Source organism: Eptesicus fuscus, chromosome 6, assembly GCF_027574615.1.
Source record: "Eptesicus fuscus isolate TK198812 chromosome 6, DD_ASM_mEF_20220401, whole genome shotgun sequence".
Classification (NCBI taxonomy): domain Eukaryota; kingdom Metazoa; phylum Chordata; class Mammalia; order Chiroptera; family Vespertilionidae; genus Eptesicus; species Eptesicus fuscus.
This window is the reverse complement of record NC_072478.1, coordinates 10387893-10413395: the sequence shown is the minus strand read 5'-3', so window position 1 is coordinate 10413395 and position 25503 is coordinate 10387893. Positions and strand designations below refer to the sequence as shown.

Here is a 25503-nt window from a genome sequence, read left to right as displayed (position 1 = left end):
ATAATTTAAAGTTTAAAACTGAAGTAGGCATATTCATTTTACAAACAAGATATTCTTTCATAAGTAAGACCATTAAAAACAGTAAACAAAAAAGCTGTCTTTACAAAAAGCTCTGTGCATAGCAACTTTATACTGTATATAACTGACAAAGCAAAATGAGAAAAAGGTAACTATACAGTTTGAAAATGAGACCTTACTATACAAAAGGTAGAGAAGATAATGGTTTTTAAACCATGCATATTGAAATGTGCAAAGAAAAACTGGGGGAAAATACGATGTTATAACAAAAAAAAAAAAGTGAGATAAATAATGAAGTAAATTGTCCCTTTAAATGAAAAATCTTACACAGCTCCTCTTATAAAGATAGGATAGAACTTGTAGTTACCTATAGAAATACTTGTCTTCCAAGTGGCACAAAAATAACCTGGGACCAGAATGATTCAACAGCAATGACTAAACAGGACAGAGTAGCTTTGTTTGAAATTTATTAGTACACTAAAAATAATCCTTACACACATTTATACAATTAAATAAATCTGTTGCTGCCAAGGTTCTAGCTGAATGGTCAAGGTGTCTGGTATTAAGTTACACACATTTTTTTTTTTTCGGTGTAAAGCTACCAACAAATTCTACAATCATTTTGAAGACAGTACTGCACTCATCTTCATGCAAGAGCAAAATTCACAGATTCTAAAAGCAATGCTACTTTAAAAAAACATCTCCTTATGTTGGATTGGCTCAAATCCAGGTCTAGACATGCTTGACTTTGTTCTGCCTTCCCTTCTGGATGGTAATGTTTGTGTTCTACACACTTTCCCCTCCCATCAGATTTTTCACTAGGGAACTTTCTCTCGTGTTTCCCTATATGTTGGCGCTTCAAGCCCTGACTGTGAGGGACTGTCAGCAAAAGTTATGAGCATGTCAGGTCTCCAAAACCTTGGATTCTCCTGTGCATAGAAATAATATTTGGGTCATATTGGGTAATTCCAGAATAGATCGCAGGCAAATAAGACTGATGGGGTTGAGTAGTTGTGGGCATGTATCACCTAGAATTGGCTCAGATGCACGAAAGGTGTTTTTCCATGAGAGCTGCATCAACTTCTAATGTTAGAAACCCAAACGGGAGTCTGTGTATAGACTATATTGTGTGCCAATGAGTCAACAAGGAAAACCCTGACCTGGAAAATAATGAGATCCTTATTGGCAATCCAAGTAAGTCTGGATGCATCCCCGGATCATACAGGCTCCTGCAATGTTTCTCCCCCTCAGAGCCACTCCCAGAACTATGGAAAGCCCATCGCAGCCCTGGGTAACTGAGCTGCTTGGAACACAGATGTCCCCAATCTCTGACCCTGCTAAAAATCTGCATTTCCATTTTTTTTAACACCAGGAGAAGGATTTAGGGCTTTTAACATTCCTCTTCCATACCCCATCCCATTCTTGGCCTGAAAACTGTGTCAAGTTGGATACATACGTTTTTCAAGGGAGTTTAATGCCATGAGAGGGGAAATCTAAAGAGAGAAGAAAGGACTTGACATTCTAAGAGTACAAGAAACAGAGTCACCTGTTTCTGAAGTTCTGTGGGGCTTCTACCTCAGTGCTGAGCCAGGTAACTCAAGAGGAGGGGGTGCGTGGCTCTGTGAAGACCCAAGGGGCGGCTGGGTGGGGAAAGTCGCGTGGCTTTGGCTCTTCTTTCAGGTGAGACTTCATTCCCTGGGATGCACTAAAACATGGGAATTCTCTGCACTGCTCAGGGGATGATGTTGAAAGCTAATATAAGTTGGTGTGTGTGTTTTTTTTTAATTTCACACAGAGTGAATACCAAAAGGGACTTGTAGACTATTTAGAAAGCAGATGGGGATAGGAATGAATTGATGGGCTTGAGCATTATGTATCTGCATGGGTTTGCATCTTTGTTTCCGTCAGGCTGTTCTGTAGGAATCTACATCAGGTACCTGTTCTTGCACATGGGTCAATAAAATGATGGAAAAAGAGGGGATGCAGGATGGGGGGAAAGAGTCTAGTAAGTAACTGCAGTAATAATCACACATCTTTTAAACTTGTTACTACATGTTTGCATCAGTTTCATTTTACATCAGAAAGAGAACTTCCTCTCTTCCAAAAAGGTCTTAATTTCTACCTCTACTTACAATAAGTTACACGTTTATTTATTTAAATAATTGTAAAACATTTTAAAATTTTCCCTTTTTTTAAAGAGATTAAACTATAAGCAAACACACATACAACATGTCATTCAATTCGGGTTTCATTTTAAGAAAGTCTTCCATGCTGGTACCCTGTTTTGTTCAGTTTTTTTTTTCTGCATAAACTAAATTGGTATCTGAAAGGCTTCATAGAAAATAGAAACTTTCAACTTTTTTTTTCCTACAAAGAAAAACAAATAGTATCCAAAATATTAAGCTTGAATTGTTTGCCAATTTTTTTAAATATTTTACAAACATAGGAAGGTGGTTCTTATAATGTTCATAACAAAGAATTGCATTTCTGCTTTTAGCACTGACTACGTCAATGACATCTTTTGTCCTTGTCCCCAAGAGGGTCAGTTTGTATAGCCACCATCAGAGCTACACAAGGAAGGAGAGACCAGGTAACACGGGCTCCTCGTATACCCAAATCTGTCCGTCTGTTCATGTGGGGGGCACAAATCTCCCCAAAGACCTAATAGTGCTTTCTTCATTGTTGGTCCATCAGAGTAAGTAGTTTTGTGCTATAAGAAAGCAGCTCTTCCTCTTCTTTACATCGGGGGCACGACAAGTCCCGTCATGGCTGCAAGGAAAGAAGGACACAGGAATGAGTCTCTGAGGTTTTTTACATTGAAGGCTCTAACACAGAGAGGGGGCAGGCGATGGGATTGACAGGGTCTGATGCAATCCAGAGAGATGGCACCCTAAGGTTTGGTCTAGCAGAAAGCCTACAGAGGTGCCGAAACCTTCCTGATCACTAAGTACAAACAAAGCTTGTTGAAGTTTTGCTTGGGAGGCCAAGAATTATGTTTTGTTTTATATGAATGGGTTGTATACCTGATGTAGTGGATATAAACATGTACACTAAATGGTACTATATGTATGACATATTTTTCATTATTAAACTAAAATAATTTCTAGGTTATACAGTTCCAGACTACTTAGTTGGAACAGGAGGGAATACTCCAGGGGCTGAATCTATTGAGTTACTTATGAGGCATCCTATATAATAAAAGCCTAATATGCTAAGTGTCCGGTCATCTGGTTGTCCGTTCAACCAACCAAAGTGTAATATGCTAATGATATGCTAAGACTGCTCAACCACTCGCTATGATGCACACTGACCACCAGGAGGCAGTTGACTGGTCGATCAGTCACTATGAGGTGCACTGAGCACCAGGGGGCAGACAGTCGACTAGTTGGTTATCTTGCTGCTGGGGTCTGGCAGATTGGGACTGAGCAAGACGGGCCGGACATGCCTTGGAGTCCTTCCGTGGTCCCTCCCCACCAGGGGGCAGACGCAGTGAGCCGAGTGGTAAAGAGCAGCAAGCAGGTGGGTGGTAAGGAGAGAGGGATCCTGGACTGCGAGAGGTTGCAGGAGGGGCTGAGGGACACACACTCCCCCAGTGCACGAATTTCATGCACCAGACCTCTAGTCATTTATAACAAGTCAGACTTTCTGTCCACTCTAGGTTTCTACCCATTCTAGCTGAAATTTGATTAGCTTTTCCCCTAACTAGCTCATCTTCCTTTAGTGCTCGCTGCTGCTCTGTGATGCTCAGTCACAAATAAATGCTGATCCACTGGAATAGAGGGCTTAATTTAGTTCCTAATTTGGGAGTCACTCCAACCTCCACTCTTCATCCCCCACCCAAGTACAGTGTGCAGCATCTCCTCCATGTAGTCAGGAGGATGTGGACAGCCTGTCTGGGTGCATCAGGTCCAAGGCTTTCCCTTGACGTGGGAAAGAAAGCAGCATCAGCACAGCGTAGAAAAGTCACACAGAAATGCACCCCTCTGGCCTTGGCTTTCGGGCGATAAACCCATAGATTTTTCACATTCTTGGAAACTGGCAGAATCATTTTCTTGCATTAAAACTTCCAACTATATCTAGAATTCGATCCTTTAGCTATATTGTCTATATCTCTTCTAGGGCTTATCAATTAGCATAGAAGCATTTTGCTGAGTGGTGCTTACTAAGCTTATAAGCAAATGGACAAAAGTCTTCCTGCTTTCCCCAATACACCTCTCTCTTCCTCTTCCCCTTTCAGTTCCTACTCCCCCTTCTCTCCACCTCCACTCCATCCTCTCCTCCTCCCTCTCCTTCTGCGCCTCATCTCCCACCAGCTAGTCTTCTTGGGCAAAATTATCAGCCGTATATTTCCCTGCCCATACAGCCTTTATTGAATGCTTGTGAGATCTGGATTAAGGTCTTACACAGCTAGCAAAACCTTAATTATTTTTGCCTGTATTACTATATATCGAATCAATGTAACTTTTCAATAAAGGCAGTTCAATTCTGGACACTCCCTGGTGATTTGGAGACACAGCAACCCTGGTAATTATCCTAGAGTGTAGGAGGTTTTCTTATTTTATTTTTTTTTCCTGGAGGAGCTGGAAAATGAATCAGGTGCCTAGTGCATAATATTATCTTGACACTCTGTACTCATCAACTGTAAATGCCTGAGAGATGAGGTGGAGGGTGGGACAATGACACTACATGTATAGCTCTCTGGTAGAGGGAATCTGGCTCAAGTTTTCAACTTGAACTTGTCTATTACACTCAAAATTCACCAGCCCCTTCCTTTTTCTAGGTCCTCAGAGAGTTACCTACAAAGCTTTTTAAAAGGGCAGAGTGGCTCAAAGAAGCAGCTGCACTGCATGTCAGAAGAACAGCAGACTTTACATATTTTTCCTTCCTTCTAGTCTCATGTCGGGCACCGGGTGGGCTAGATCTCTGCTACATGGTGACCCTGACATTTTGCTGGTAGAAACCAGAGCCAATAGACAGAAAGCAGAAGTTAACTGGAGAAAAAAGTAAGCATTTTCGTGGAGGAGGAGGGAAAATGGCTTAAAGGCATGTTGTCCAATTTTTTTACCTTTGGCATTTCATGGAAAGCAATAATCCCTCTTTGGTCCAGGTGAGGAGTAGGTATGGGTGAAAGGTGAGAGAGGAATTGGACTATTCTAGTCCTCAGAGAGACAGTGGGCTGTCCGAGCACCAGTTCTGGAGTCAAAACGTCTAGGTCGAGTCATCAGTCACTTGCTATATGGCCTTGGGCAAGCTACTTAACTAAAAATGGTGCTAACTGTCTGACCTTCCCCTTTGGGTCACATGGGAGGCTTGAACAAGACAATTCATGGGAAGTGCTTGGTTCAGTGTCTTGCACGTGGTGCTCAGCGGTGCTCAGTGAAGGTCAGCAAGTATTAGAGGGCATTAGTCGCACATGTCCTCTGCAGATGATTAAGACCATCTCATCTTACAAGTTAGAGAAGAACCTTTCCATCAGCCTGTGATCACCCAACCACCTCAGACCTATTTTTACTCTCCCATCTGTCTCTGAAGAGATGAAGTGCCCTTGAAATCCCAGATTCCTTTATTCAGTGACTGTGGGTAGTACATTCAATGTCAGCTTGGTTTTAACCTTGTCTGCATCAATGGACATTGTAATGTTGAGCCTCAAGCTTCTTTTCACTGGGTCCAAAATGAGAAAGAGTGGGGTTCAAGGCCTCTGAGAGACATCCTTTGTCAATCCCAGGCTTCTCTCTGCTGGTCTGTGAAATATCCCTTACCATTCCTGATCTTCACACAAATTACTTCACAACAACCCTTGTAGACAGCTTTGAGCTTTTCTATTTAACAGCCTAAGAACTGAGGCTCTAAGATGATGATGATTTGTACAGATTCGCATAGCCTGGAAGAGAGCTGAGCTAGGACTCTGATAAAATCTAGTGTTCTTCCAATGGCTGATATCCCTTGAGGTTCACCGCAGCATTCTCTTTTATTTCTCCACACATTACTTTCTATTTTCATAATTTTTACTAATGTCTACAATCCTAATTTAAGTGCTTCCCTTCTCCTTCTCCTTCCCTCCCTGCCCTCCTCCTTCTTCTATGGTTCAAATCACCAGAAAATTTTGGATGAAATTATAGAATCCAAAAGAGGCTCAATACCTTGTTGTAATTCTATAGAAATGAAACCAGAGCCCAACGCCTGTGCCTACATGTAACCAACTAAATTGTCACTCCTAAAGACACGATCAAGATTGTGCAGCTCACACAATACCATATACCGATCATGTATTATAGAATTGTACACTTGAAACCTATATAATTTTATTAACCAACGTAACCCCAATAAGTTCAATAAAAATATTTTTACAAAAAAGAATGTGCACTCAGCCACTCTCTCAGCCTAAGCATTCTAACCTGTGGTGAGTAGCAGCTCACACAGCTGAGGACCCTAGAGAGGGTCTTCTGGCTATTTTGTTGCTGTTGTCCCAACAGGGAAGCCTCCCTATGACCCACATAAACTTTTCCAACTCTTTGAGCCAACTCAACCCTGACTGGGTAACACCACAGGGAGCCTTGGTTATACACCCATAGGCAGGGCGGGGATCCCAGGACATGAGAGCCAGTGAAAAATTCATCTCGGCTTCGAGTTAATAGTTGGGTGGGCCACCAGGTGGGCCTCCCTGGACAGGACAGATCCAGAATATCTGAGACAACCAGCTCTACTTCCCCAACTCTATGCTTTGTGAGAGAGGAGGTGGGGGCAGGGTGGTAAGGGGAAATCAAGTTATACTTTTCCCCCTCAAAGTGAAACTGAAAATATTTGCAAGAGTTGCCTGGAAGGAGGAAAGGACCACATCTCTCCATCTTCCTCCCATACCTGCAGTCCTCCTTAGCTTTTCTTGGGCCTCTCACACTACACTTCCCCAGTGAGACCTGTGTGGCCCCCACTTGGTTTAAGGGACATGACTAAAACCAGAGAACTTGGAAAGGGGAGACATCATCACTGGAGTGGTTGTGGAGAAGGGGAAGATACCGCAAATATTCAGCAATTGTTGTCATGTCCCAGTCTGGAGACAAAGCCATCATGGAAAAGGTTCTGAGCATGTCCCCTAGCAATGGGATGGAAACCACTATTTTGATAAAAGATGGGCAGGTGGAGACACTTAGATATAAGATGAGCCTGTTTCTCCATGAATCAGACATCTGGAGATATATATATATATATATATTTCCCTCAAATATACAGATGTTTCCAACTACTCACATGTTAGGTGGCATGTAGATGCAATGGCTTAGTCTAGTTAGAAGAAAAAGAATTTTCAGGGATTCTTCTAAGTGCTGGACTTTTAGTTCTCATTTGACAGTTTCTCTGTTAAGTCACTTGACTTCGAAGAGACACCATCGCCTCTGATGGTAGGAAGGGAGAGAAACCTAACACACCTTCCAGAGCTCTGCTCAAACACAGCCCACGATGAAACCTCGCAGGTGTCCCCAAAGGGGCAGGAAGCCATTCACTATCATAACGCCCCTAGGCCAGTGATGGGCAACCTTTTGAGCTTGGTGTGTCAAACTTCGCCAAAAAACTGAGCATAACTCAGGTAGTGTGTCACTTTGAGGAAAAAACTAACTCCAAGACTCTAGTCGCAAATGTTTCATCCTCAGGAGCAGCAAATGTTTCATCCTCAGCATGCGGCCGCGTGTCACCAGAAATGGCTACGCGTGTCAGTGCTGACACACGTGTCATAGGTTCGCCATCACTGCCCTAGGCAGATGCCATCCCAGGGATAGCACGGGTCATCCAAGGCTCTGCTGACTGCAGAGGCCTTGATCCACGAGGGGTTAACCAAACCTCTGCCTGCTTTGGTTTCATTCAACACTGCTGGTCATGAATGTTTTCATGTCAAAACATGGGGAACAGCCTAAAAATAATGTGGGTCATCAGGATCCACAACGTTCAGCAGTTTCCAATTTGCTCTTTTGCCGTCAGCTGCCTCCCATTCACACTGAGATGATTAGATTCTCATGTACTCATCACATTTGTGTTACGTCATGTCATATTAGATTTTAAGACATTGCTCAAAATGGGTTTGATGGGTGATCAGTTTCTGTTCTTAGACACAGTATCTTTTTTTCTTCCTTCTCTACACCACCCCAATCAGGCACCTGCTATCAATTTGACTAGCACATAGCCAGAACGCTCAGACCTGGCTGGTGCTCCTTAGGGAGCCTGTGCATTTGTGCCAAGGGAATGTGTACGCACCGCAGATGGCTAGACGAGTAGGTAAGTGGTCATCACCATGTAGCATCCAACCTGGTGATCAGGCCCCTTCTAGGAAATAGTGACGTGTCGTGAAAAGCCAAGGTGTGGGGAGTCCAGACACCCCTGGAGGGTATGTCTGGCTCTACCAGTTAATTCTGTGATCATGCAAAGTTGTTCAACTTCTGTTTTCCCCCATCTTGCTCTTGAATGGAGTACTAGCCCAGGTGTAAAGCCATTCATGTACCACCATGAAAACAGCAAAGCATCTCTTTGTAAGTAAATTGGCTAGAGATACAGCATAAGGCCGTGCAGTTTGCTCTTACTCTGCTGGCCTGTGGCACATGCACCATGCTTACTCCCAGAGTGGAACCTTGGCTTACCTCTGAATCCATTTCCATTGCCACTGGAGCAGGCGGGCGAAGGGGAGCCTTGGGGCCTGATGACAGGGGCAAAGGCACTCTTCTGTTTGACAGCAGGAAAAACTGAAGAGGAAAATGGGAGGATGGAAGACGTGCTGGAAGATCCAACAGTGGGGCTTGATGACATGACTGGAAAGCAAATGCACAATCTTCTTTTAGAGAGAGACACATGGAGAAGTTCCTTCTTCAGTGCATATAACCTTACACAGTTATTGAGAAATGACTAACTCATTCCAGCTATTGTTCCAGATTCCCGGGATTTAAAAATGTTGATTGGGACACTGTCCCTGTCCTGAGCAATAAATAGACAAGGAGAACAACCAAGAGGGTGATAATTTAATTGGAGGAACATACACAGCGAAGCAGACCTAGCGGATAAAGTGCCCCTCTGCCTGGGCGAGTCAGGAAGGCATCAGCAGAATGTGATATTATGATAGGTCTTAATTCATGAGTAGAAGCTCAATAAGAGAAGATTGAAACCAACATCTGAAAAAACACCAAATCTACTTGAGAATGGAAACCTCTTTTCTCCCTAAAATAAGTCCTGTCTGGGAGCTATTTACTTCCCTGGCAATTCTCAGGGCTCCTGAGTTTTGAGGTATGGGGTAAAATCTTCTCAGAGAGTGACATCTCTATGGGCCACTTCCTCATTAAATGTAAAAGTTTATTAACATTTAGGAGATTACTTCCCTCTCCCTCTACTTGCAGAGCTCCTGGGAAATAAAGCTGTGAGTCAGCCTCCTCTGATGTAATGTGAAGGAAAAACACCAATATTAATGCTAAAATTACTTAAAGGAAGCCAAAAGCTAAGTGTTGTAATTTCAAAAAATAAAATAAAGGCAATTTACACAATGAAGTGCCCCACCTCTTAAAGTCAGATACTCCAAGTTACATCACACAAGAAGATAATTTTTTAAAAATCCTCACCCAAGGATATATTTTTATTGATTTTAGACAGAGAGGAAGGGAGGAAAGAGAAAAACATTGGTGTGAGAGAGAAATATCCATCCTGTACACACCCGACCTGGGTACTTGCCCTGATCAGGAATCGAACCCATGACCTTTCAGTGTATGGGAGAACGCCCCAACCAACAGAGCCACACTGGCCAGATTAGTGATTTATCTAAAACTGCTTATCCTTAGGTAGTCCTAATTTTATCTTCTATGTGTAACTTGCTCAAGAAATGGGTAAACTGAAATTCACATGGGTAAAATTGTTCGACATAGCATCCTATCTAATAAAAGAGTAATATGCAAATTGACCATCATTCCAACACAAGATGGTTGCCCCATGTAGTCAAAGATGGCTGCCCTCATGTGGACACAAGATGGCCACCACAAGATGGCCAGCAGGGGAGGGCAGTTGGGAAGGACCAGGCCTGCAAGGGAAGGCAGTTGTGGGCGATCAGGCCAGGAGGGGAGAGCAGTTGGGGGGGAACAGGCCTGCAAGGGAGGGCAGTTGGGGGTGGTCAAGCCTGCAGGGGAGGGCAGTTAGGGGTGACCAGGCCAGCAGAGGAGGGAAGTTGGGGGCAACTGGGCCTGCAGGGAAGGGCAGTTGGGGGGGGGGGGACCCAGGCCTGCAGGGAAGAGCAGTTGGAGAGGACCAGGCCTGCAAGGGAGGGCAGTTGTGGGCGACCAGGCCAGCAGGGGAGGGCAGTTGGGGGGAACCATGCCTGCAGGGGAGGGCAGTTAGGGGTGACCAGGCCTTCAGGGGAGGGCAGTTAGGAGTGACCAGGCCAGCAGGGGAGGGCAGTTAGGGGCAATCAGGCTGGCAGGCAGAAGCGGTTAGGGGCAATCAGGAAGGCAGGCAGGTGAGCAGTTAGGAGCCAGCAGTCCTGGATTGTGAGAGGGATGTCCCAGATTGGAGAGGGTGCAGGCTGGGCTGAGGATCACCCCCTCCCCCCGTTCATGAATTTCGTGCACCGGGCCTCTAGTCTTATAATAGAAGGCCAAGCTTCATGGACTCCTTTTAGCATCCTCTCCAGAATTCTGAAACGTCCAAATCACATGACTTGGTAAAATAATTACTAGAACCCCATAGCAAAGCCCACATTAAGGCTGGCAGTGCTAACTAACTTCTGCTTCGGATCTTCAGTGACCCAGCCTCTCCACAATTAAATTTTGAAAGTAAGGACATGAGTGTGACTTATGGTTCAAAGAACAAGTACAAGGTGAATTGAAGGTCAAATGTTCTGAGGTCCTATGTAAGACTTCATCTCACTTTCCCCTCTCTCATTATAAGGATATACTGTAGTCTACGTTCACACAATTGCATGTAGTATAATGCAATCATACAGCATATCTCCAATATGTTTTTTACAGCCACACTGCATACCAAGTTTTCACTAAAAATGATTTATCTAGAAACTGCTTATCCTTAGGTAGTCCTGATTTAAAGAGCTATGCAGAAGGAAGCATCTGGGTATACCTCTGTCTTTCCTCAAGTAATATGAATTTTTTTTTAAAAAAAAGCTGGAAAGGAAAACAAAGTCCCAGAAGAATCTCATGTAATACTTAAAGATGCAAATGAAGAAGATACGGGGCTACTCTGGTTAAGCACTGGGAGTGAGTCCTAGTCATAGTTCCAAGCAAAATATCCTCTGCTCACCTTGTTTTTAGCAACAATAAAATGGAGCAGGAAGAAGAGGGGACCTCTCTCCTTTCTGTGAGGCACAGAATTAGAGGCCAGAGAAAAGCTGAGGCTCATGAGGCCCTTACTCTGACCACAGTCCAATCCCTGCCACACTGTGTGATCCATGCAGGCTCCCAAATGGTGCCTTGATCTCTATTCTGCAATAGAGAATCCCCTCATGCCCCACAGCAGAGGGGGGCGGTTATAATGTGAATTAGACACACACAACAAATACTCCCACACACCCGTGCCTGAGTGTGTGATTCCATTTCCATTCAACATGACTCACTTTTACAAATATTTCTTTTCTCATAACAGATCCAACCTAAAATGGGTTGATTAGATCAAATGTGGCTGCCTCTCAGTGGAAGGGGAGTCACCTGAAGTTTTACTAAATGGCATAAAAGAATTGTTGAAAGTTGAATAAGCAGAGAACTATAACATGCCCACTTGAAATATTTTTAACAATTTTTGTCAAATGCCAAATTATATCCAAATTAGTTTTAAATTTAAATGTAAATATAATAAAAGTCTTTAAAGAAATTTTAATTTGTATGGGTCAACAAACATAACTATGCTTATCTGTTTAAAGAAACAACACTACAGGAACCAGAAAGTTTTGTTTAAAATTTTTTTTAAGTAGGAAGAAGGCATTTATCTTAACATATTAAGAGTTATAATAAATCTACATCAATGAAATAAGTGTTATACTAGCATAAATATAATCAGACAACTCCTTGGAGAGTCCAGAAACAGACCTGAGTATATATATGAGAATTAAAATTTAATAAAGGTGACATTTCAAATTAGTGTGGAAATAAATGCCTGGGAACTATACACTAGCCATTTGGAGACTAAATTTAGAGTGCTTCCTCATGTTAAACTCTAAAGTAAATCTTAGTGCATTAAAGAGTTATTTGTAAAAACAAAATTATAAAGGTGCTAGTGGAAAAATTAGGAAGGTTATATAATTTACATAATCCTTTCAACCCCCAACAGAACGGCAGGAGATAGATTTGCTACAGGTCAAAAAACTTCTGTAACACACACAGAAAAGGCAAACGACAAATTAGCGGAAATACCTGAGGTAATTATTAGATGTGTTTAAATCCTCAATAGCTAATAAGCTTTTTTAAATTAATTCAAAAATGAAAATTAAGATTAAGAAGAAATTAACAGGGCAGGGAATTAGGTCCTTTCCTAAGGGGCCATGACCTCTCTTGGAGGACTTTGGCAATAAGTACCAAGGTATTTGTGTTTTTACACTGAGTGGCCAGATTATTATGATCTCTGAATGCATAATAATCTGGCCACTCAGTGTATATCCTATATAATAAAAGGCTAATATGCAAATTGTCCCCTCGACCAGGAGTTCAACCAGCAGGCAGGCTGGCCAACTGCCCATGTCCCCTCCCCCAGGCCAGGCTGGCCGGACCCCACCCATGCACGAATTCATGCACTGGGCATCTAATACACACACACACACACACACACACACACACACACACACACACACTGAGTGGCCAGATTATTATGCATTCAGAGATCATAATAATCTGGCCACTCAGTGTAAATGTGCATATTTTTTTTAACCCAGTAATTGAATTTCTAGAAGTTAACTGCAAGGGAATAATCAGAAATGTGCAGAAACTAGATCCAAGGGCATTTTTATAATTGTGAAAAAGTGGGACATAAATGAAGTGATCATCAATAAGTTTCCATGAAATGGACCACTATGGAAACTAATGTTGGACAAGAATATTGAATGATATGGGAAGATATGCTTAGATGAATAAAGCAGATGAAATAATAACATATATGTCAAACCCACTAGAAGGATGTTATTTATGTTCAAACTTTTTTTTAACCTCATCAAAAGATATGTTTATATTGAGAGAGGAAGAGAGGGAGAGGGAGAGAGAGAAACATCTACACGAGATAGGAACACTGGTTGCCTCTCATACACACCCCGACTGGTGATCAAACTGAAAACTTAGGTAAGTGCCCTGACTGGGAATCGAACCCAAAACCTTTTGGTGTACAGGATGATGCTCTAACCAATTGAGCCACCTGGCCAGGGCTACATCCAAACTTTTAATGATATACTAGTACATGCTAGTATCTCTGACTGATGGGATTAAGAATACTCAAATTTATTCCTTTTACTTGTCCATATTTTCAAGATTTTCTACAATGAACAGGTATTACTTTTGATGTAAGAGAAACCAGTAAAGGCTATTAAAATAAACAAATGTAAAATCTCTATTTCTTTGGTAAAAAAAAATAATATAATTCTTAGCAATAGGCATAATAGCTGTCTTGGTTGTCAATGTTCCTCTTCGATTTAAGGCTTTCCTTCCTGTAAAATAGGTTTTCTGTTTACAGAAAAGCAGAGACTAATAAATTTTCAAATTCCTGGGGAAAGCTTGTTGATTGTAGTTAACTTTGCAAAGCAAACATCACTCCTAATGTCTAGGACACAGGCCTGCACCATCGACATGTCTTACGGAGCCTAGCTTCATATCTGTGACTTGGGTAATTTTGCCACTTTCCTTCTACTCTCTCATTGGTTTTATGGCAGAAACTCATTAGTTGTGCATCAGAACAGACACTGCAATTTTCAAAATGTGTCTATTCATGGCTGGAAGGCTATACTTTAAAAGCTAACAGTGGTTATCTCTGCAGAGAAATAAAGGGTGTCATTTTTCCCCTTTTTACATATACATGCTTTCCTAATTATCTATAATGAGCATGTTACTATTGTAATTGGATATTTTTTTTCTTTCTTTAAGAAAAAGACAAAAGAAATATATCAAAATGTTAACAAGGTTTAAAAAAAATTTTTAAATTGATTTTTAGAGAGATGAAGGGAGAGGGAGAGAAACATTAATGTGAAAGCGAAACATTGATTAGCTGCCTCCTTGTACACCCCCTACTGGGACTCGAACCCACAATTCGGGCATGTGCCCTGACAGGGAAATGAACAGGCAACCTTCTGGTGCATACGATGGTGCCCAACCAACTGAGCCACACTGGCGAGGGCAACAATATTGTTTTATTTATGGTGAGAGTAGGTTTTCTTTTTAAAACTATTTTCATGGGCTCCAATTTTTCTATAATAATCATTTAATAATCCACAATAGCAAATATCTTGATATTTAATTTTGAAAACATAAAAGTATTGGGGCTCAGGGCATAGTCTAAGACTATGTGAGTGAAGTAGGAGTCTCTGAGGACAGGTTGGATTTTTGTCTTACGGACTTTGTTCCAAAATTTTGGATTTGCTTGGTGGCTATTCTGCTTTGGAAGAATGGTCCCTGGGTGTTGCAGTTTGAGTAGGCCATCTTTGGGGACACCAGAGTGCACCGATTTGGGAAAGTTGATCACACGTACCATTGAGAATTCCTCTGGACATCTCTCTCTATGGATAAAGGCCAAAGTAAAGGCCGGCACTCCTGGCCCAGAAATCTCTGTGAACATGGGGAGTTAAGGAAAAACCACTTTTCTTCTTCTAAGGATTGATTGGCTTGCACGGTCCCAGCTGGACCTCAGCGGGCACACATCCTCCTTTGCATCGAGCCATCGCATTTGCTGGCACTCGGGGGTCTGTCAGCATTTCGTTATAACCCCCTATTGTCAGGGGTTTAGAATTCAGCCATAAAAACTTGCACTGAGCTGGAACTTGGCACACAATGCTACCGCCAGGAAGTGAAGTTTGTATGTGAAATTGAAAAAACATCTGTTTGGCCATTTTTGCAGCAGTGTGAGAGCAAAAGCAGTAAAGATGCAGGTTTCTGATACTCTGCATTGGCCGTAATGTAAGTCAACTTGACCAAAGGCTTGGCTTTATTTCTTTTTAATGTCTCTGGCAAGTGATTGTTCCATGGTTTGGCCTGGCCACATCAGGCTATTTTTTTTAGTTTAAAAAATAAAATGAAAAATTATAGAATGCTGTTTTCAGACGCATGCACCTGAAATGATAAAAAATCCTTTCTTTTTTTTTTTTTTTTTTTTTGTATTTGCCAGAGATGTTAAGACTTAGCTGGTTAGAAATTAGAAAGACAGGTCAGATGTCATTGTAATGAACTCCACAGGGTATTCCATATTTTAGCAGTAGAGGATTTTATTGTAATGAGTTAATGAATGCACTGTTTGGTTTCCCATTCTCAGCCTGAAACTCCTTCAGACCCTCCCTCAGAAAATGAAGCTGCAAGGACCACACACACCCAGTAGGAGCTAGGAGGAGGTCCTCGGCTACGTTTCCCACTCCTGTTGGGCGGGGCATCTTCCTCTTTCTATTCTGTGTATGCTGTCTTCCTTACTTGTTGTTGTTAATCCTCACCTGAGGATATTTTCTCCATTGCTATTCAGAGAGAGTGTAAGGGAGGGAGGAGAGGAGAGGAGAGGAGGGAGAGGGAGAGGGAGTGGGAGAGGGAGAAGGAGAGAGGAGGAGGGAGAGGGAGAGGGAGAGGGAGAGGAGCAGAGAAATATCGACGTGAGAGAAACACATCAACTGGTTGCCCCTCACGGGGAGTGAATCTGCAATCCAGGTATGTGCTCTAGACCAGAAATCAAGCCCATAACCCTTTCATGCATGGGCCGATGCTCTAACCATTGACCCATGCCAACCAGGGCACTGTCTTGTTTACTTTGAAGACTTTGGCTTTATTATTTTTCCTGTGGCTGTGGGATTGAGTGATCAAGAAAGGGTAGTGGAAGGAAGGTGTCAGTTGCTGGCGTAAGAAGGGTTCCTTATCAAATGAATTATGGATAAGAAATATCAGGCAGTTAACACCCAACGGGCATTTTCATTTATCTATCCATTATCTATGTTTGTCTGTATATCTAGCTACCTATCTATCTATCATCTATCTATCCTCTCCCTCCCAACTTTCTCCCACACTACGCACTATATTATTATATTGACCATTTTTTTTATTGATTTTAGAGAGAGAGGAAGAAAGGGAGAGAAACATCGATGTCAGAGAGAAACCCATATGCACCTAGACTGGGGATCCAACTTGGCAACCTGGGCATATGCCCTGACCAAGAATTGAACCCGCCACCCTTTGGTACACAGGACAATGCTCCAACCAACTGAGCCACACAGACCAGGGCTTGACCATTATTGATCTACAAAAGTAACAATTTCATATGGTTCAACCAAATACACACATAAATGTCTGCTTGAACATGTGATATTATCATTTTGGAAATCAAAAAGAGGTCATTTCATATGTTTCAGACCAATAATGTATTATAAATATGTGAAATATTTCTTACATTATTGAATAATTTAAAAACTTGGTATTCTGAATCTGATAACTTGTTCTAGTCTTGCTTTTGCTATTTATTGGCTATGAATCCTTGAGTAAGTGATTTAATAATGATTAATATCTTAGAGGAGAAATTATAATAATTATAATTATTACTATTATTATATCCACATCATAAGGGTGTTGTGAGGATCTGACTGGACTGTACATGTGACATGCCTGATAGGCTACTAAATTGGAATGCAGTTATGAATTACTCTTATTGTTGTCACCACTGATAAGGGCCATTATTTACACAATGGCTCTCTTGCCCTCTATCACTTGCAGGGGCTGTTGACGATGTGATCCGTTCTGCACACAGGATGCAGGAAGAAACCTCTCCAAGGTCTTGGCAACAGAAAAATCAAGTTTCTCCTGAGCTACTGAAAAAATACAGTGGACACTAACGCTTACAGCAAATAGCTCCTCTCTTTGCTTTACCATCTTGTAAGTCTCTGAAGCAAAATAATGGCTCCCTTGAATGACCGAATGGCATCCATACCTGTCCTTGGCTTCATCTAATTTTCCTATCCATATTTTTTCTTTTATCTCAGTTTCTTATATTTTCTACTTTCATAATACCCATCTGACCACTACAATTCCCCCATTTTTGAAACAAGATAAGGTAAAAGCAAGTGAAGAAAGAAATAAATCAAGCAAAAGTTTGTTTTTCTAGATCAGTGGTTGGCAAACGGCGGCTCGTGAGCCACATGCGGCTCTTTGGCCCCTGGAGTGTGGCTCTTCCACAAAATACCACGGCCTGGGCGAGTCTATTTTGAAGAAGTGGCGTTAGAAGAAGTTTAAGTTTAAAAAATTTGGCTCTCAAAAGAAATTGCAATCGTTGTACTGTTGACATTTGGCTCTGTTCACTAATGAGTTTGCCGACCACTGTATCATTCTGGTCTAATTGATCAGGATCATACAACACAGAACTCATGTCGTCAGATTTTAGTGGTACTAGAAGAACCAACCTCTACTGTCTCTGTTACCTGGTTGCTGTGTCTTTATCACATTCAGTAGGGTGCTGGGTGTGATCAATCAAACAGATGTCCCAGAAAGAATTCATGGGTGTGTATCGAACCATAGACCCAAAGAATTCATGAGTGTGTGTCAACAGGGAACCATAGACTCCAAGGCTGAGAGGCAGCCTCCAGATCCTTGGCATTTCACTTCCTGAGCTGTGGTGGAAGGGGCTGTGTGCCGACCTTGACTTGCCCTTGTCCCTGGCATGAGGGAACCAGTCTGGGTGAATGTAGGATCTGCTGCAAAGCCTGCCACAAGATCTAACATTTCAAGAACACCCCACTCACCCACTCAGACTCTCCATGGTGGCTTCTCTCCTGGCCTGAAGTATTCCCTAAGTAGGTTTGAAAGACACATGTTCTCTTAGCTTGTGTAAGTTCCAAGTTTAGCCCTGAAAGCAAGCTGAGTGAGTTTTCATAACTTTCTGGAACATCTAGCTTGCTGCTAGCCCGAAGATCAGGATTAGGAGGTTCTATCTCTCCATTCACTTATTGATGGGCCCTTGGTTGCTTCCATTTCTTGGTTATTGTAAATAATGCTGCAGTGAACATAAGGGTGCATATATCTTTTTAAATTAGTGGTTTTATTTTTCCTGCTAAATACCCAAAAGTGGAATTGCTGGGCCATGATAAGTTTGCACAGTGACAGATGATTAGACTTCGTGTGGTAACCACACTGTAAGGTATATAAATATTGTACACCTGAAATCAATGTAATATTGTACACCAACCATACTTAAATTTTTTTAAAAAGGTTTTATGTCCATGTATCACTCTCACAAGTCGTCAAATCCATCTCTCTAGAACAGCAACTTTCATACAGTATGCCACAAGAATTTTATAAACATGCACTACCTGACCATTTAGTCAGGGGCACTGACCTCTTTCCCCTTAGATCAGTGATGGGCAACCTTTTGAGCTTGGTGTGTCAAACTTCGCCTAAAAAACTGAGCATAACTCCGGTAGTGTGTCACTTTGAGGAAAAAACTAACTTCAAGACTCTAGTCGCAAATGTTTCATCCTCAAGAGCAGCAAATGTTTCATCCTTGGCATGCGGCCGCGTGTCATCAGAAATGGCTACGCGTGTCAGTGCTGACACACGTGTCATAGGTTCGCCATCACTGCCTTAGATTGTCAAATAAAAAAATGACAACAGCCAACATAACAATAGCCGTCTGGTTGAATGGATCAAAATTATACCTTTTTTTGTCAGATCAGCAAAAAATACATTTTTTTGATGTGCCACAGAGTTTTAGTAATTAGTTTATGTGTGCCATGAGATGAAAAGGATTGAAAATCGCTGCTCTGGATGGAGGAGAGAGCCATGTAGCACAGTGAAAAGGGAGCCTGGTGGGATGCACAGAATAACTTGAAGTCATAACTTCTATGTTGAAATGATTACCCTGCCCTATTCCAGCTGTGTGATCTCAGGTAAGTCAGTGATTTGCTATGCACCTAAACCTCCTCAACAGTAACAATGGGATAATAATACCGACCTCAGAAAGTTCTTATGAGGATTAAATAAAACATATCTGAAAACCCCTGGTGAAGAGTATCCATTACTCTTCATGGAATCTGAATTCTTCTCCTCTATCTACACAAGCTACATATGCTCTTTCTCTGTTTAAAAAAAGGAAGCATTTCCCCTCTTTCCTCTCCCCCCGACTACCCCCCCAACCCCCCGAAGACTTGGAGTAACCAAAGGAACCCAAGTCTAGCAAAGGGAAAAGAACAAAAGGCAGGAAGGAAAGGAATTGGGCTCTTCCTTCCTGAAGCAGTGAGATGTAGGAAGGCAACTCTCCCTCAAAAGGCTGAACAGTAAAACCCAGGGACAGAGACAGGGAGAGGCAGACAGTGGAGAGGGAACTTACTTCCATAAGGGGAGCCTGTGGGGGAGCCGTTTAGGAATCCTGGTGACCCTGGAACGCCCAGGTTGGCCATGGGGACGTTGCTGTAGCCGTTCATACTGTTACTGGAGGTGCTGTAATTAGACTGCTGAGGGGTAGAGCTGGAAGAGTAGCCCCGAGGAGAGATGCTGCTTGTGTTGCGGATGTAACCTGGACAACCAGAAAAGCCCGGGTAGATGAACCAATGTGCACACATAGTGCAGAGCAAATATGGCAGCACAGATCCACATCAGCCCAGACTACAGAGCACCACCAACCTGATCCTGGACAGGGTGGAAAGTGCGCATCTTACCTTCACCCTTTAATTCCTCCCTTTCCCTTCCCCATCCTACCCAAGGCCATATCCCTCACAGTCCCTCCTTCATCTGCTTTTACTTTTGAAGTCAACCTCACCAACTCATACCAAGGAATGAATGACTAATGGCAGTGTATACTGACATCTCCCAAATCATCCTATATAATAAAAGCCTAATATACTAAGTGTCCAACCATTCATTCTACCGTTCGACCTGTTGCTGTGATGCACACTGACCAACCAGAGGCAGACGCTCCAACCAGTAGGTTAGCTTGCTGCTGGGGTTCGGCCAATTCGGACTGGGCAAGATGGGCCAGACAGGACCTGGAGCCCTCCCATGGGCCCTCCCCGGCCCTGATCGTGCACTAGTGGGGTCCCTCGGCCTGGCCTGTGCCCTCTTGCAATCCGGGACCCCTGGCAGGATGTCCGAAGGCCAGTCCCGGGGATCCCACCAGTGCATGAATCTGTGCACTGGGCCTCTAGTATTTCATATAACACTAGAGCCCTATGAGATATTAGTAAGTATCACTGAGAAAAGCCTTGTGTGGTCAAACATAGTGTGGCAGATGTTGTATACTGTAGCCATTCTTTGAAGATTGGCATATGAAGGACCTAGAGAATACCTAAACTAATTTAACTTTGCTAACCTAGTATTTCCCAAATTAAACACACCATAGCATCTGTTCTGGGAGTGGTGGGGAAAGGCATCCAAATTACACCTCAAGGGCCACTAGTATTCTACAGATCACAGCTTTGGGAATGTTCAAATTTGTTGCCATGCCCTGGGTGGGGGTGGGAAACATTTTCATTCAAAAAGTGTTGATAAGTTCATTTAAATGTGCTGTTCTTTGACCAAAGACTTGGAACATCAGCAATGGAGTTTGGGTAAATCCAGCTTCTAAGTGGCATAGGGGAAGGGACAATGAGTCCTCCTCATACTTCTAAAACCCTAGCACAGAGACATCACCTAACCTATCCTGAAGTCACCCACTTTGAAGAAACTGTCTCTAGGACTATTTAGGAAATAACCAAAATTTGAAGAAAAAAAAAGGAATATTACATCCCACCCACCCTTCTGCAAGAAATCACCCTGGACATAAGAATGAGGGGTTTCCATCCAATGGGTGAACGAAATTAGAAATAAAATTACCTCAAGGTTAGAGACATTTTTAAGAATATTTACTTCTAAAAATGATTTATAACAAGTTTAGCACCTTTCAACCTCAAGGACAAAAATATTTACATGATATACTTTACATGTAAAAGCACAGCTAACTGTATAAACTGGTTGCTATTTTTTCTATCTGAGGTAATACACGAAAAGAAGTTGCCAAACAAAACCAAGCCATTCCCCCTTGGTTACTAGGAAGAGAGAGTTGTGTATAACAAACATTAATGTCAATAACTCAGCTTCTTCCATTGTTCAGTTTGATGATCACAATGGTAGAAGTATAAATTTTATTAAAATAATACCTATAAATCTGATTCAGTGAGCCTAAGCTTTTCTAAAATCATAATAGTTAGTCTGGTCCTTAAGTATTTCCAGGTAAAAGCATTCTACCTGTTACCTAAAAAGCTCAAAATCTAATAATACACTGCTTATAATGTTGAGATAACCCAACAGTATGAGTGCATTGCTTATTTGGGGACACACTCTTTTGATGGTGTCTAACTCAAACTTTAGCTCCCTGCACTCAAGCAGAACTAACCTTTGAAATCTATAAATTGTTTGAATTTTGACTCTGAGAAAGGTAGTACCTTGATTATTTCCCTGTGTTGACTCTGAGATGCTGACCCCAAGTTGGCTGCCATAAGAATTGATGCCCATCATGCCACTGTGAGCTGGAGAGCTGGAGAGAGCTGGGATCTGGCTGGGATTCCTGGGGACACTGTAGAGGGCTTCAGCAATATCTGCGGCTCGCTTCAAAATGATGTCCTATGGGGAAAGGGGGGTAACAATTATGTCCTACAAAATGGCAGGCTGAGGTGAGCATTTCATCCACAGTCAAACTCAGCCTAGAGTATAGGATGTGAGCTCCTAACCTGGTTATTGTGTGGTGTGCCGTAGAGGGCCTCCACGAGATCTGCAGCTCTTTTCAACAGCATTTCCTAGAAAAGAAGAAAAGAGTGAGGTATAAGCAAAGAAAGAACCCCAAATGGCAAACAGAAAGGAAAATTATTTATAAAACATCCAGACATCCTCCTAAAACAGTGGTTCTCAACCTTCCTAATGCCGCGACCCTTTAATACAGTTCTTCATGTTGTGGTGACCCCCAACCATAAAATTGTTTTCATTGCTACTTCATAACTGTAATTTTGCTACTGTTAATGAATTGTAATGTAAATATCTGTGCGACCCACAGGTTGAGAACCGCTGCTGTAGAGCCTAAGACCATCAGAAAACACAGATATTTACATTACAATTCATTAACAGTAGCAAAATTACAGTTATGAAGTAGCAACGAAAATAATTTTATGGTTGGGGGTCACCACAACATGAGGAACTTTATTAAAGGGTCGTGGCATTAGAAAGGTTGAGAACCACTGCCCTAAAAATGTAAATAACTAGCCAAGAGGTCCTATATTTGGTTTGAGAGGTAGAATATCATACATATAAATCCCTCTATAAATATGTATCTACTAGAAGCCCGGAGCTCAACATTCGTGCACTTGGGGGGATCCCTCAGCCCAGCCTGCGCCGTCTCGCAGTCCAGGAGCCCTCAGGAGATGTCCAACTGACTGCTTAGGCCCGCTCCCCATGGACATCCTTAGGGCTGCAGCGGAGGTGGGAGAGGCTCCCACCACCATCGCTGTGCTCGCCAGCCATGAGCCCAGCTCAGGGCTTCTGGCTGAGCAGCACTCCCCCTGTGGGAGCACAATGACCACCAGGGGACAGCTTCTGCATTGAGCGTCTGTCCCCTGGTGGTCAGTGTGCGTCATAGAGATTGGTTGTTCTGCTGTTCAGTCGATTTGCATATTAGCTTTTTATTATATAGGGTATGGAATTCCTCTAGATAAAATGGATCCATAAAATGTGGTGCAACCAAAACAGAAAACAACCAAATTGGGGGCAGAGTTGGTTAAAATTAATAATGTAATGGAAGTTTTATTAAGAACTACTTTCCAGGCCATTTCATTAAAAAACCTGGTACTCTATCTAATTAATCAAGTATTCTTAAAATGATTGATTGACCTGTGTTTAGCTGCTTGCCAAGGAGTTGTCCATAGTACTGAAATTCTCTTGGCAATACCTTCTGCAAAATTTTATTCTAATAAAGATGAATTCTTCCAATAACATTTTCCCCTGTTCATTTTAACCAGAGAGAATTGGTATTCAGTAATCCCTTTCCTCTCATTTTGTCTTTTCCACCTCCTGTTTTTAACAGCCTTTTAAATTGCTATTAACCTACTTTCCAGATATCACCTAATTTAATAGTGGGGCTGGGGATTTTTCCAACTGGAAATAAAAGTATGATGTAGAAGCAACTGTGGTACTTAAATTTTACTCACAGTAAAGAAAACAGAGCATAGCATACTATAATGTGTGTGCTTAAAATGCAAACATAAATGTTAAAATTTATTAATTCCCCATTTATTGAATACCTAATAAATTGATGTATTTTTAAAAAGAAAGCTAAAATAGTGGGATAGATTTATGATATAATTTTCATAAGCAAATTCATTTCAAAGTGATGCACTTCATATAAATTGTAGATGGAGGTGTTTTTCACTTCATTAAATGCCTGTATACATAGTAAGTCCTCAGTGAATACTTGATTGAGGACTAATGTGTCCCTGTAATTATGCATAAATAAAATTATATTTAAATACAAAGGAGTGAGAAATTACAGTTTTAAGCAATTACACAATTATTTATTTTCATCAAGTTGGCAGTGTTTTATAAGCTGAATACTCACAGTGTATCTATTTTATAGGCCCAAGTTTTCAGATTTCATATTTCCTCAGAGATTAATCATGTTATATTTCACAGTTAGTAAATATTTTATGTGCATCTTGTATCTAAAGCTTAGCCAAATTTCAAGACCTAACTTAATTTTAGAGGGATTTAAGGTTCTGTATTTATCTAAATTTGCTGAAATCCTACAAGACCGTTTTCACATGTTAATTTCCGAAGTGTTTTACCTTCGCTAATCTCTCAGGGTCTCCAGGATGCCTTGGGATGACTTTCTGCAGCCTCTGGAAGCCATAGTCTATGGTGGGTTCATTTAATGCTGAAAAAGAAAAGTCCTCTTTCTTTTCAGTATGAATCCTCTCCACAAGACAAACTTCTAATTAAGTCTTCTGTAGGTAATAGAAAGGTTCTGATATTACCTGTCTAAGAATTGATACATAATGATACCATCAGTTAAAGATTTTTGCTGTTGACATTGGTTAATTCACACATATCTTTGGAGTTCATGGTAATTTAATGCTTTTTTCCATAAGAATGAGATTGTAAAATTTCAGCATTATTAAAATTACTTTATAACTTCTGCCTTGAGTGCACACACTTGTAATTCTCTGCTCAGCCTTACATAATCAGAAATATTACACAATAAACTCTTCCCCAGTTTCTGAAGACAGCTAACGACCTTTACATGCTTCTTCCTTCCACCCATCTTCTCTTACCCAAGTATGCCTTTATCTCCTATTAGTTCTTCTCCAAATATCATTTTTTCATATATACATAGATATATGAACTTTCCATGGGTTTATTCTCAATAAGCCCTGTTCTTATGCATAATACACTTCCAATTATATTTATATTTTTCATCACATGAACATTTGTTTATATTTCATCACATGAACATTTGTTTAATGTCGGCTCCACCATATACTGCAAATTCCATAGCAGCAAATTCCATACTTGTTTTGCTTTACCACTGTGTTCTCGCTGTTGAAGACAGTGGTTGGCACACAGTAGGCACTTAGTGTCAACAATAGTAAAGTAAGTGAATAAATGAGTGAATGGATGACATATTTCAGCATTTCTACTATGCTACAGTTTTTTAAAAAATATATATTTTATTGATTTTTTTTTACAGAGAGGAAGGGAGAGGGATAGTTAGAAACATCGATGAGAGAGAAACATCGATCAGCTGCCTCCTGCACACTCCCCACTGGGGATGTGCCCGCAACCAGGATACATGCCCTTGACCAGAATCGAACCTGGGACCCTTCAGTCAGCAGGTTGACACTCTATCCACTGAGCCAAATTGGTTAGGGCGTATGCTACAGTTTTTGAAGTAGATTCCTTTATACTTCTTCCTCTCTTTCTTTAAGTTTTAAGTTTGTGGTTTAAATTTTGTGGTTTTGAAATTAATGCATGATAAAAGTAAAGAAAAAAGATACAAAAAATAAAGCAATAATCACCTGCACTCCCGTTAGGCAGCAGTAAACACAGTTCCTTTTTAACCTTCCTTTCTGCGTATGTTTTATGAATATTTGTTGCTATTACTCTAGCAAAACCACAGCTCTTATTTTAAAATATAAACAATTTTGAGTATCGAAGTAAAAATAAAATGACTCATAATCTCATCAGTTTAGAAATGATGTGGGTTAACATTTTTGCTTATATCCTTCCAGATTTAACACACACATGCTTAAAATTATTCAGAGACATACTATTCACACTGGTACATAACCTACTTTTA

At 41.4% G+C, this 25503-nt stretch overlaps 1 protein-coding gene across 8 annotated transcripts in view; it reads right to left on the bottom strand.

Moving 5' to 3' along the window:
• Positions 1-2755: 2755 nt before the first annotated feature.
• The window catches only part of EBF2 (EBF transcription factor 2), a 200905-nt gene continuing 178157 nt past the window's right edge, over positions 2756-25503 (bottom strand). For 3 of the 8 annotated variants that reach the window (XM_054716792.1, XM_008151459.3, XM_054716794.1), the window contains 6 exons: positions 23993-24081; positions 21893-21958; positions 21608-21785; positions 19519-19704; positions 8640-8807; positions 2756-2787 (listed from right to left, as the gene is read on the bottom strand). In XM_054716792.1, coding sequence (XP_054572767.1) covers positions 2756-2787; positions 8640-8807; positions 19519-19704; positions 21608-21785; positions 21893-21958; positions 23993-24081 — 719 coding nt within the window. Of the gene's footprint in view, positions 2788-8639; positions 8808-19518; positions 19705-20836; positions 20840-21607; positions 21786-21892; positions 21959-23992; positions 24082-25503 lie in introns of all 8 variants that reach the window. The other 5 variants (XM_054716795.1, XM_054716796.1, XM_054716797.1 and 2 more) reach the window with 3 other exon arrangements.